General features: G+C 42.6%; 2 protein-coding genes and 1 long non-coding RNA gene across 3 annotated transcripts; 1 reads left to right on the top strand and 2 right to left on the bottom strand.

Annotated features, from left to right (window-relative positions):
- Positions 1-469: 469 nt before the first annotated feature.
- Positions 470-3,835, bottom strand: LOC124322982 (bifunctional 3'-phosphoadenosine 5'-phosphosulfate synthase 2-like). Its single transcript, XM_046784310.1, has 10 exons — positions 3,571-3,835; positions 3,360-3,471; positions 3,047-3,282; positions 2,851-2,989; positions 2,670-2,788; positions 2,406-2,603; positions 1,916-2,347; positions 1,635-1,841; positions 1,293-1,569; positions 470-1,183 (listed from the first exon to the last, which is right to left on the bottom strand). Exons 1-10 carry the CDS (start codon positions 3,601-3,603, stop codon positions 1,086-1,088), a joined length of 1,851 nt encoding a protein of 616 aa, XP_046640266.1. The 5' UTR covers positions 3,604-3,835; the 3' UTR covers positions 470-1,085.
- Positions 3,836-4,345: 510 nt separating this feature from the next.
- LOC124338632 lies at positions 4,346-4,904 on the top strand. The gene is made up of 2 exons (XR_006917914.1): positions 4,346-4,437; positions 4,502-4,904. It is a non-coding gene; the product is annotated as an uncharacterized LOC124338632 (long non-coding RNA).
- A 2,464-nt stretch (positions 4,905-7,368) lies between these two features.
- LOC124324007 lies at positions 7,369-11,789 on the bottom strand. The gene is made up of 2 exons (XM_046784359.1): positions 11,273-11,789; positions 7,369-11,222 (listed from the first exon to the last, which is right to left on the bottom strand). Exons 1-2 carry the CDS (start codon positions 11,787-11,789, stop codon positions 7,369-7,371), a joined length of 4,371 nt encoding a protein of 1,456 aa, XP_046640315.1.
- Between the last annotated feature and the right edge of the window lie 1,102 nt (positions 11,790-12,891).

The following is a 12,891-nucleotide window of genomic DNA, read 5'->3' as shown; positions in this document are numbered from 1 at the left end:
ACTCAAACTCGATTGATTACGCTCTTTAGGCAATAAAGAAAGAGGGGTCCATATTATAAATAGCCAAGACCCAGATGAATCGGTAAGCTTTCTGTTGTATCTTTTTTAAGATTTGTTAACAAAATGACTTGAGCAGCTCGGACTTAGTGCATGATGACGACTTATTTGGTAATTTCATTACTGGACAATCTTTCGCAGTGCCAATTAGTTGAAATTCAAACGTAGAAATAGCGCTAGCGTATTTTATAGTGTTTAATAACAAATACGGCAAATCCAATTTGATAGTCCCTTTACACCCCTTGAAAATGATGAACAGTAATTTTCGAAATTTTTTATATAAAATAATCGTAATATTTTTTTAATCCTTAAAAAATTATTTTCATTTGCCAGTTTGCCACTCATTAAAAATTCTAAATGAAATAACAAAGACAATCATTTTGTTGAAGGAATTCACATAACATCTAGGAAGTAAATGTATTAAATGTATTGAAACTTTCAAGACTAGCCTACAATGATAACTGTAAAAAACTTCAAGATTGGACCATTGGGAGGTAAATATGAACACGTACGCAACGCATTTCCCGTTCAACACGAAATCTTAGAAATTTGGGTTAATTTGATGTAATAATATTAGATATGCATAACGATTAAGCCAACTTTAAAAGTTTTACTCAGGGAATGAATAACCACCAGCAAAGAGTGCCAAAAACCACTTCTTTTTACAATTCAGTGATGTGCGTTAAATGAGAAAAAGAAAACGGTTAATAACTTTAGAATAGAACGATTAACAGTAAACAAAGAGAAACTTAACAAAGTAAACTATACTGATTTCCAGAAATAATAAAGAAGGTTTTTGGTGGGCAGAAACGATGCTTGCAGTGGGTACACAGCTCAGCAAAAACACAATCCGCTGGAATAGACTGGCAGTAGGCCTATAGCACTAACAAGGCAACAATAAAGTTGTGTTTAAATAGAATCGGGGAACTAAATGCAAAATAACACGCTGACAAAAGTTAACTTAAGTTCAGCTCAATAGTTGCACATTGTAATTGCGATATGTTAGCTCGAAAATGGTTGAAAACCACTTAATTGTTGTTTAGAGCACGATAATAGCGGGCAAGAACATCCCAGGCTTTTTCAGCCATGAAACCAGGAGGTGGTGATTCTCCCGCTCGTGCAAGACCTACAAAATTGGTAAAAACACAACTTAATTACTTCTTCAGCGATTCAAAATGATGCATTGCTATTGCTCTACAATAACAAACTAAAATAATAATGAAATGAAGGGCCACCTCTCATTCGCGTTCCAGAAATAAATTCAAAATCCTGTTTTCGTTCCGGATCGAAGAAACTCATACATTTGGCTCGTTTGTCATAAGCTGCAACTCGAAAGGGAATAATTTCCATTCCAACAAGCCCCGGCGCCATAGAGAGAACTTTTCCACCATGAGTGGGTTCGTAAAGATCTTGTTTCAGTACTGGATTAGGATGGGCCATTCCAGCCGGGTCTCTACCAACGATGTAGAACTTGGCACCAGCCATTAAACGCGATCGCGCATGCCATTGAACCTACAAATAATATCATTAATACAGTAGTCATAATTCAACAAGAAAAAACGCATGAAAAGTAATACCTCCGTAGGACCAGCATAGAGCATCGGAGATGGGAAAATAGCTAGAATGGTGTGCTCCGGATCTAGAACTCTTTCTTCAAGGATCGCTTTGTGTTGTTCCATCCGCACGGCTAGCGGAACGTCATCATCCTTTGTCCAACCTCCTAGTGGATGAAGCAGCAACACCGGTTTTTTGTAGCCCCGTTCCAGCAAGGTTTGTCGAGTAAACTAATTTCAACCGAAATAGAAAATAAAAATTTGTTTAACAGCCGTAAAAGCCAAGTGTTTTAGATAAATCTCACCTGCATCAGAAGCGCATGCCCATTGTGGACAGGGTTTCTCAATTGGAATGCAAACACCGCATCAGCACCCATGTCATGGAAGGTTTTCTTTAATTCGGTAGGCGTAAGGCGATATTCATCCAAACCGTCATTCCAACGAATACGATTCAGCACTTCCAGTTCACCACCAACCAACCAGTCACCGCTCGCCATTATCATTTGGATGTAAGGATGGGAAGGGTGAGTTGTTCCAAACTGCCTGGCACATCGTTCTTCTTTGCGATGCTCAAAGAATTCGGGGGCTCGGAGTATGGCTACTGGCTCGTTGTTGTGGAGTAAAGTGATGGCTAGGCAGCCGTCCAGTTTTTCTTTATCTTCTGTGCTTATAGCTAATACAATCGGCACACTTTGATTCGAAACTCCGCCGTCGTAGATGCAATTGAAATGAAGAACCTGTTGACATAACAGGATATCAACCATTTTAATTACTAATGGAAATTGGTATTCATACCTGCAGATATTCTCTTTCTCTCATAAACCCAGTGAGGGGCGAGGCCCACCCTTCAGAGAGAATCTGCACCCATTGAAGGTCAATGTCACTGATAGTTATTGACGGAAGAGTAGCTGATTCAGCCGTGGCATCCGGTCTTCGTTCATCAGATACAAACAATTCCACAACTGTTGCCTGGGCGGCTTTTGGCAGAACATTCTTTTTGAAAAATTATCAGTAAAAATCAATAAAACTTGAACAAAAATTTCATTTTTGGAAACCTACTTGGCTAACAAGCAAATCAACAAGTTGTTGCGTACATTCAATTACAGATTTCTCGCTAGTTTGCATAGTTTCATGGGGATTTAAAGGCGGCTCATACGGTGAATCAATTCCGGTGAAATCTAAAAGTAAATTGGGTTCAAATCAAGAAGAAGATTTAATTAATGAAACTGCAATAAATTACTCTTGATGGTCCCTTGACGTGCTTTTTTGTAAAGGCCCTTGACATCACGTTCTTCACAAACATTAAGCGGAGCGTCCACAAAAATTTCAAAAAATGGGAGTCCGGCATCAGCATGTATTTTCCTAGCACGATCTCTGTCCTACATGAAATTGTGAAATTTGGTGACAAATGGTTTTCAAAGCATTATAGCTATTACCTCACGAAAAGGTGACACGAAAGAGCAGAGAGTTACCACTCCTGATTCAGCAAATAATTTGGCTACTTCAGCGACCCGTCTAATATTTTCTTGGCGGTCTTCATCGGAAAAACCGAGATCTGAATTCAAACCAAATCTCATGTTGTCACCATCTAAGCTGAAGGCAGGAATACCCCTCATCACCAAGTAATCTTCCAGAGCAAACGAGAGAGTGGTCTTTCCAGAACCAGAAAATCCTGCATTTTCAATAGTTATTTCATCAATTACTTTACATTAATACTGATACAAGTAATAAATCATATTAATAACATACCTGTAAACCACACTGTGCATCCACGAAATCTGCCTTGGCCCATTACTTGACCTCGTGTATTTCTATCAACCAAATGCCGATGGTATGTAACATTGGTTGCCTTTTGAAGAGACTTAAAAAAAGTGATTTATTAACTCTTAACAGAAAAGGTGTATATAATTAAAAACCGACGAAACTGGAAATAGTTTCACAGTATAGATTGTCAACTTACAATACTTAATTTTTTCCCGCTATTCTCGGCCATTTCTGTTAGGAGTTTGTTGTCTAGAGGAATAAAATTGTACTCTTATTGTTACTGACACACCAGCTACACGAATTTTCAGAGTTCAAGCCCAACAGCTCAACATGGACTGTAGAGTGTAGCTTCACAAGAAGTCAAACTGTAAAACTTCGGAATTGAGATGACGTGGAAAAAACAGGAAGAAAACAATTGTATGAAATTCGTCTGCTCTACTAAGTGGCAGCTCTTGCCTCAGGCTGACTGCTGACTGGCACTTTTTTAACTCAACAAGCTGAGTTTGAGTCATACAAACGCGCGGAATCATCAAGCAATAAAAGAACGGATCTGCTGATTCTCTGGGAAATTAGTGGTTTTTAAGACCGGTAGTCGGTAAGAATAGCTAAATTTTGACCAAAAACATTTTTTCCGAGTAATTTTGCATTGCTTCGAATAAGTTCATACAATTTAAACTTCCAGCCAGTGGGCTTGTGCCTTTGTGGCTTGTGGCAGGCTTGAGAGTGGAGTGAGAGAAATTAAAAATATAGAAAATTCTATTGGAGGTCTATTATCATATCTATTATCCGGACTCCTCCAAGCTCCAACGTCAAGCTTGCTATATGCCTATAAACTATCATGGTGTATTAGTATGGTGGGGGAACTTATGGTTGGAATCGGCTATAGAGTTGGCTAACGTCCGAAGTTGCCATTTGTGAAAAATCGATTGGACACGAAATAGTAAAATTTCTTACATGGCGGCTTACGGAGTTTGGCTCGTTTAAGTTTTAGTTTTTAATTTTCTCATTTAAGTCGTCTTCAGTTGCTATTCTCAATTAGATAACTACATTCCTTAGTTATCAGGTAATCTTTTAAGATTTATTTCTCCTCGATAGTCATTGTAGTTTATTTATTATGAATTTTTAAGTAAACGTCCCTACCGTGTTTACGAAAAAATATCGCCATTTCCTGCCCCAAGGGAAGAATGGAAAGAAGAGACGAAGGAAGAAACTAAGAGGGGACAAAGGGGTGGCGCGGGGTTCTCTTTCCTCGGGGCAGGATATTGTCCTTGAAAACCAAATGCCTTTTACTTAAAAATTCATAATAAATCAACTACAATGACTATCGAGGAGAAATAAATCTTAAAAGATTACCTGATAACTAAGGAATGTAGTTATCTAATTGAGAATAGCAACTGAAGACGACTTAAATGAGAAAATTAAAAACTAAAACTAAAACGGGCCAAACTCCGTAAGCCGCCATGTAAGAAATTTTACTATTTCGTGTCCAATCGATTTTTCACAAATGGCAACTTCGGACGTTAGCCAACTCTATCTCGGCTGAAGCCAGTGATCACCTATGATCAGCGCTGCCTGGTGGACAATTGGGTGAACTATGAGCTATAAACGGTTTGAAAATTTTCTAAGTCCGATTGCACTTTGCTTATGTACTTATAAAGCTATAAAATCGTAAAAAATGAGTCAATAACAGTAATTAAGTATTATTTTTTCAGCTATAATTATTTTAAAATTAATAGAAAAAAAATATGAAAAAAAATTAGTGATGAGTATAGGAATCGAACCTTAATCCTCTAGATTCGTTGCTCGTTATTCTAACCACTGCGACAACCGGTTGATGTCTGCACTCAAAAATGTTAAATATATATATTAATTTAAAGACGAATTATTTTACAAAAGATATGTATTTTGGTTCATAGAGGGCACCGACGATAGGTGACCAGCCCTGCAATTGGCTGTTAAGAATTTTTACTTTTCACTAAGCTCCGCCTCTTGTCCGGAAACTGGCTTCATTCGAGATAGCCGATTCCAACAAAAGTTCCCCCACCATACTAATACACCATGGTACTATAGAGAAAACCAATGACGCGTACCCCAGCCATGGCCATGGCAACCTCACGTCGGCAAAATTCACTTTGGACGATGTGGAGTTCTTATGGGTTTGGCAGGGTCCCTTAGATTTTAGTCTGTAGTTTTACTCTAGTTTACAATGGTAAAACTCTGTTGTGAATATAGTGAAATAGGGAATTGAACAGGAAATTTTTTAATGTATTTAATTAATTTTATTGAATTTCCATTTATTTTTAAAAAATGATTTTAAAGTGTTGTTTACGTTTTTTGCAGGGAAGAACGGGGAGAAGACTAGAAGAGGGAGAATGGGACAATACAACGAAGTGGAAGACCGCTTACGCCCTGAACAACCGTTCTTCCACGAACAAACCAATAAAAAGAAATGAAGGAAAAAAAAAGGAAAACATGTAACTACACAAGGTGCTGAAGTCAGACAAAGTCTTACCAAATGTTGCGGTGACAAAGTCAGGAATGGGGGCTGAGACAAGACTATTACGACTGGGTCACCAGGATGATAGCGATTGATAATAACCTCTGTCATCATGATAATCTCGACTGTCCGCATTTGTACACCGCGAAAAACCTCAAACTAATGTTGGAGGTTGCAGTTGCACGGGACTCGAATTTCCCCATGACATTGCCATTGAAATTGGAGTAGGATAACCTGGTCTATTGCAATGTCCAAACGGTCCACGCGTTTACTGTGAATGGCATAGTACTACAATTAGTAAAAATGTCTATTTAACCAATGACTAATCCTGTTAAAACTTAAGCTTTGTTTAAGAGAAATGAGTAGATCCTCGAAATAGTCCTTTGTTTTAACTGGTATTGCGATAGATTGATTCTTTAAATTTACACACAACATCCGAAAGTAGTCAATGTCAGCTACACGGGAATCTTTACCTGACGAAGCGTCGTTGACCAATACGATGGATTTAGTTGAATTCTCGTTCACCATGTCGTCCAGTGATGGTATTGTCCGGCCATTTTCTGCGCTCCGCAACATCAGTTGTCTTCGTATCCTGCTCCCTTTCCTCTTCGTTTTTTTATTTAAATAATTTTTTGGTAGCAGCATCAAACTGCCATAAAGCAAAATTGAATCGCTTTAGGATTTTGTCAATGCGAGGGAAACGTTTAGGATTACGTTCAAGTATACGGATGACTTCTGGTCAACCTCGCGCATATTTGTTGCACCTAAAACAAAAATATTTGGCTTAGGTTAAAGAAAAGAGAGATAAAAAAAAGAAAAATTAATGAAACTTACACACAAAAGTTTGTATATCTTTTTTTTTCAACCTTCTTATACCCCAAACCCAGCTAGCACAAGTTGTGACCAAGTTGCTACCTGGATACATTTTTTTTCCCCGGGTCATAACCAGTGGGAATTACTTGGGCGTGCCCTATTTATCCCATATTACCGCCCACAAGACTCCCTGGTCATGACCAGAATAATACTCCCATAAAACGGACGTTGGCCGCAAAATAAACTTTTATTTTTTCTTTTATATAGCTTTATTAAATATTATCTACAGAATAAAATAAAATAAATGCCATCCATGGAAAATGAGATTGTTTAAAGCACTTTTAAAAATTTATTATTATCATAAGGCAGGGACACGGGTACACCAAACTAATGTGATGACAAGAACATATAAGTATCAAATGTTTAAGACAATGAAATCTTGATTAAAACGAAGAAAATGTTCGGAAGGAATCGTATGTCAAGCTTTACCTTACCGAATTTAGATGTAAAAGAATGAAGATAATGACACACGTTAGAGATTGTGAACGACGATTGTATTACGACTGACTTGTTAGATAGATGAATTAAGACAGACAGGCCCGACCCCCTCCAGAATATTACATTGACACCAGGGGGGAAAGGGCACAAAGAAATAGCATAATCAGGCGGGTGACAAGGGGCCACCTATCGGGGGCCCCGAAGATCGTATTCCCGTAAATGGGCCGGAATCCTGGTTGTTCGGCCGGATCTCGTCGTCGGCCGTTGGGGACGTCTTTCGTTTCCAACATACTCCCCACCAGAGCCCATGCCTTGGGCCTCGACCTCGCCGACGTCAGTTGCGGCCGGATTGGCCACATGATCATCTTCTTCGACGTCAGCTGGATCGATCGGAAACAATGGGAGTGGAGCCGGATTGGGTGGATTTGGAAATTGTTGAGCAGTTGCTTCAGCTGGCTCCGGATTCAATACACCGTCTGCGGTCTCCACATCTTCCGGTTGGTCTTCTCTCAGTTCTACGGGACATAAACATTGAATGGCTCGTGTTAATAATTTACCGTTTGGTAATTTAACGATCGCGGATCGAACTAAGCCGTCGCAGCTGGGGAGTAATTCCTTAACTACTCCCGTCTCCCACATGAGCCGTTTGGAAAGCTTGTCGTGGATTACGACAACTTCTCCGACGCGAATTTTTCTGCCCGAAGCTCCTTTTGCGTGAAAATTATCCAGCTGCATCAGGTAATCGGAGACGAACCGCGAGCACAAGTTGCTGACGTAGTCACGCCTGTTCTGATCCATTTTCTTAAGTAGTTCACTTGTTGAATCGGGAGCCAATAGATTGACTGCTGGCTCCGGCGTAGCACAAGTTGAACGACGATTGTTGAGAAATTGACTCGGAGTGATCGGGAGCGGATCGTCCGCTCCTTCTCCAATGTAGTTCAACGGTCTCGCGTTGATCACACTTTCCGTTTCGATTAAACTCACTTCCAGCTCGTCGTACGCGAGACATGCGCGCCCGTTGGATCGTTTCAATAGATCTTTCGTGATTCTCACCATCTTCTCCCAGAATCCGCTCCACCATGGAGCGAGGCTAACAGAGAAGATCCGGCTGGTTCTTCTCATGGCGAGGAGGTCGTGAACGGACGGGTCGAATCGAATGTTTTTGAGATATCGAGACACACAACGGAAAGTTTGGGCATTGTCACTGTACATCACTGACACTGAGCCTCTTCTGGCGGAGAATCGACGGAAAGCTAACAGGAAGGAGCGAGCCGTCATGTCCTTGGTTAACTCCAGATGAATCGCTCTCGTCACGACACACGTAAAGATGCACACGTAACTTTTCGGTTGCTTTTTGTTAACTTGTTGCGCTGGATCCGATTGGTCGCCATCGTCTTCTTCGGGAGCTTCTTCGGTGGGAGGCTCCGCTGCATCCGGGTTCTCTTCTTCTGGTGGAGGTTCCGGTATGACTCGTTTGACGGATGGCGCCGACTTGGATTTCCTTTTCGGCGTCGCGTTTTTGTAGTACAGTGGGCCAGCAAAATCGGTTCCGGTTATTTCGAATGCCCTGGCATCGCGGAGTCGGTTCGCTGGCAATGGCGCTGCTACTTGTAGGAAAGGAGGTGAAGTCAGCTTCTGGCACTTCACACAGGTGAACCAAACGTTTCTCACTTGTTGGCGCCCTCTCATGATCCAATATTTTTCTTTTAGTTCTGACAGCGTTGTTTTGACTCCTGTGTGTGAATTAAATACATGTCTATTGGTTATTAACATAGTTACGACCGGATGATTTGCTGGGAGAAGGATCGGTGGTTGAATGACTCGATCCCTGAGGGCGAGCGCCACTCTTCCAATGACTCGGATGAGTCGATCTCGATTGTCCCAGACCGGTCGCAGCGATGAGATTTTCTCCTTTGGGTGAATCTGCAGTCCAAGCTGGAGTGTCCGAAAGGCTTTGGGGTAACGTTCTATTTGGAGCTGTCTGCAGATGGCTAGCTCCGCTTCGTTCAGCTCTTCTGTGACTATCTTGTCGATTGTTATTTCTTTTCCGGCGACTATAATGATTTCTTTTAGTTCGAGTACTGGGTCGCGCGTTCTTTTTTTCATACGGTTGATTCCTCTGAGGACCCAGGCTGATCTGAAAAGTAGTTTGTTCCATGTAGAGGTTTTGTCGAGGTACCATTCAATTGGCTCGGTGGTTTCGACTGCTGCAAAGAAGACAGTCGCCGTTTTCTTTGTCTCCTCTTCCTCGATTTTCTCTTGAGTTTCGGTGGAGTGGTTTTCTGGAGAATTCGGCCATTCGCTTTCTACTTCTGTCAGCCAGGCTGGTCCGTGCCACCAAAGTTTCGATTCCACCAGCGCATGCGCTGGCGCTCCCCGCGAAGCGAGATCGGCTAGATTCTCCAATCCGGGGCAATGTCTCCACCAATCCGCGTTGGAAAATTTTCTGATGGTTTCCACTTGGTTTCGCACGAACGGTCTCCAATGATAGGAATCTCCTCTTATCCATCCAAGTGTGACGAGGGAGTCTGTCCAGTAAGTCGTTTTCCATGACTCGGTGTGAAGGGAGGTTCGAATTTTCTCTCCTAAACGAATTGCTAACAAAGAGCTTAGTAGTTCGAGTCTGGGTAATGTTACTTTTTTCTTTGGAAGAGGCGCCACTCTTGTTTTGCTGGCGAGGAGGATGGTGTAAGGAATTCCGTTCTCCAGTTGGAGCCGTGCGTAGGCTACTGCTCCGTAGGATGCTTCTGATGCATCGCCGAACACGTGAAGTTCTGCGGAAACGATGGAAGTTTTTGAATAACCGATCCATCGTGGGATCTCCAAATGATGTAGATCCTTCAGACCTTTCATGATGCTGCTCCAGGTGTTCTTCACTTCGGGTGTGGCGTCATCGTCCCAACCTATGTCTCCTTCCCAAAGTTTTTGATAAATAATTTTTAAAAGTAAAACTGTGGGCGCTAGAAAACCAATTGGGTCGAATATCCTTGCTGAGATGCTCAGAATTTTTCTCTTGGTGATTTTTGCTCCTATATCCACGGCTACTTCCATTATAGATGTAGGGTCAAATTTAAATGAATCGGAGCTCGTGTCCCATCTAAGACCCAGTGCCTTTTGCTGGCCATCTATTGTAGGTGAAAGGATTCCGAAAATCTGGTTCGACATTTCTTTTTCGGTGAGAAAGTCACGGAGCTGCTTGTTGTTTGTTGCCCAGCTCCTCATGTTGAGTTGGGCCTCTGAAAATGACGTGACGGTTTCTCCCACCGTAGTTATGGCTGTTGGGACGTTGTCTGCTCCTCCAAGGTAGTCGTCCACGTAAAGTTGCTCTTCTATTTGTTCGACTGTCTTTGGAAATTTAGGTTTGACTGAGAGAAAATGCTTATCAATGGTGACTCTTAAAAGGAATGGACTTGAACTTAGCCCAAATGAAACTCTTTTCCATTTGTATGCGATGAAATCGGAGCTGGGATTTTTCGGCTCCCTTGGCCATAAAAATCTGACTGCTTCGGCGTCTTCGGGCTGCAGCGCGATGTTGAGAAATGATTTTTCAATATCCGCAATCCAGGCGATCCGGTTCATCCGGAAACTCATTAAGACCGTGAGGAGATCGGGATTGAGATTTGGTCCGGTCTCCAAAACATCGTTGAGGCTCGGTCCATATTTGGATCTTGCGGCGCCGTCGAAAACTGGGCGGATTTTTGTGGTGGCGTTGTCTGTCCGGTAGACTGGATGATGCGGTAGATAAGTGTGGAGGCCATCGTAATTGAAATCAGTCTCTTCTACAAATCCGTTTGCTATTAGTTGATCGATTTCTTTGGTGTAGTTGGCCAAGTCGACTGGAGATTTGCGTAACTTGGTCAGCATGCCCCGCAGTCTTCCTGCTGCCATCTGGTGGTTGATTTCCAGTCTCCATCTGTCAGTTGTCCATGGAATTGGCGTGCAATATCTGCCGTCGTCAAATCGCGTGATTTCTTCGCAGAAGGAGCGGAATTGATCGTCCTTCTCCACAGCAACACAGTCGTTCAGATTCGCGAAATTTTCTAGACGCCAAAATAACGAGAGATCAAAATTCAACTTTTCGATTTCAAACCTTTTGTTTCTTTTGTCGTATCGAAAAAGCAGATCTGTTCTGAATTTTCTGGTAGTGGAAGGAGACTGGAGTTTCCTGTCTCCTTGCTTTCCGAGTGGTCTGGTTGGATGCTGTTGAAAAATTTTGATGGCTGTGAGGTGATCTGTGGTAGAGAGCAATTTGAATTAATTGGGAGCTGGCTGACAATTGTTTGACTTCGTTTCGATGTTTTTTCTTGTGATGGACCGCCGATGACTTTTCCAAGTTTTGAAGTGTAGGCTCTGAGTCCGCACGGGCTTTTAGTTGCTGGCTCGTTGAACATAATGTTGAACATTCGGTCCATTCCAACAAGAATCCCGACGTCCTCGTCTCCTCCTTCACGTTCGAAGCAGTCGTCTGCCAAATTTTCATTCTCCACCCACAGCTTTCTTGCAAATTCTGTAGTTTGGTACGGGCCGGTGCTTCCTACTTGGTCGGTTGCCTCCAAAGCTTCAATACGCACCGTTGGGGCTCCTGGCCAGGTGCCCCGCACCGTCATCTCGACCACGTTGTGAGTTTCTGCTGAGGGGCCTCTGTCTGGCGGAAGGCCCTGGTCGCGATCTGCTCCACTTGGATTATCTTTAGTTGAAGTTCTCTTGAAATCTGCTTTTTAATCCATGTTCTATGGCTGCCATCGTCGAGGAAGAGAATTGCTCGGATATGTTTTCCATTTGTGCCTGAAATGTAAACGGTTGCAGTTTTGAGAATAATCCCACCAAAGGAGCTTGCGCACGCTGTTGTTGAGCTGCTCCCAGCTGCTGGTTTGCTTGGAATTACAGTTGAGGATCCGAATCTAGTATCTTTCTCGGCACACAGGGCTGGGTGGTGCTTGGCTCCGCATCGTTGGCATCTGTGGGGATTAAAACAATCAGTGGTCTCGTGATGACCAAAACAGTTAGAGCATCTTTTTTGGCTGGTGATGACTGCTTCTTTCTCTTTCAGCTCCATTGGGCAATTCGTAGCCCAATGCATCTCCTTGCAGAACACACAGGGCAGCACTGGTTTTGCTCGGATGTTTTGATTGTGGAGTCGGCTTGCTGCTGACTCCGAACCGAGAAGCTGTTGGTGTGGTAGGTGGTGTTGTTTTAGCCGGTTGTTGAGAATTTTGGGCCGGCTTTGGTGTTGTAGCTCTCAAACTGCTTAGTCGCTCTGCAGCTTCAACTTGCTCTTCGATGAATTTCAATACTTGATCAATGTCTGTTACCTTGTTTGTTGCTGATTTGGCCCACTCTGCTTGAAGTTTGAGTGGGATCGAGCGCAAAATTCTTGATCCAAGGAGACATCCGTGGCTCGTTCTTGCAACACCCAGTGTCTCCAACGCATTGATATGTGACTGGATAGTCAGTTGGAAGCACCTGAGTGCCGCGGTATCAGCTACGTCTCTCACTGGTTGAAGCGTGTCCAATTTATGGGTGTGGGCCTCGATCAGGACGTCCGTTTTGCCGTACATCGCCTTCAGGAGATTCACTGCAACGGTTTAGTTGGCTTCCGTCAACTCCAGGTTTTCCACACACAGCTGTGCTTCACCTCTCAGGTAATCTTTGAGGTAGCCGAATTTTTGAACCGCCGGAATGGCCGATTCATGGACGGCTGCGTTGTAA

The sequence above is a fragment of the Daphnia pulicaria genome, chromosome 1 (genome assembly GCF_021234035.1).
Source record: "Daphnia pulicaria isolate SC F1-1A chromosome 1, SC_F0-13Bv2, whole genome shotgun sequence".
Classification (NCBI taxonomy): domain Eukaryota; kingdom Metazoa; phylum Arthropoda; class Branchiopoda; order Diplostraca; family Daphniidae; genus Daphnia; species Daphnia pulicaria.
The sequence above is the reverse complement of the archived record's forward strand: the minus strand, read 5'-3'. Positions and strand labels throughout refer to the sequence as shown.

Bases quoted from the DNA above. Each gene is read 5' to 3' on its own strand.
- LOC124322982 (XM_046784310.1), bottom strand. From the start codon at position 3,603: ATGGCCGAGAATAGCGGGAAAAAATTAAGTATT. The intron at 2,990-3,046 runs GTAATAGCTATA...AATTTCATGTAG, and splicing joins TCGTGTCACCTTTTCGTGAG to GACAGAGATCGTGCTAGGAA. The intron at 2,348-2,405 runs GTATGAATACCA...TTATGTCAACAG, and splicing joins GAGAAAGAGAATATCTGCAG to GTTCTTCATTTCAATTGCAT.
- LOC124324007 (XM_046784359.1), bottom strand. From the start codon at position 11,789: ATGACGGTGCGGGGCACCTGGCCAGGAGCCCCAACGGTGCGTATTGAA. The intron at 11,223-11,272 runs GTTTGAAATCGA...TTTGGCGTCTAG, and splicing joins TACGACAAAAGAAACAAAAG to AAAATTTCGCGAATCTGAAC.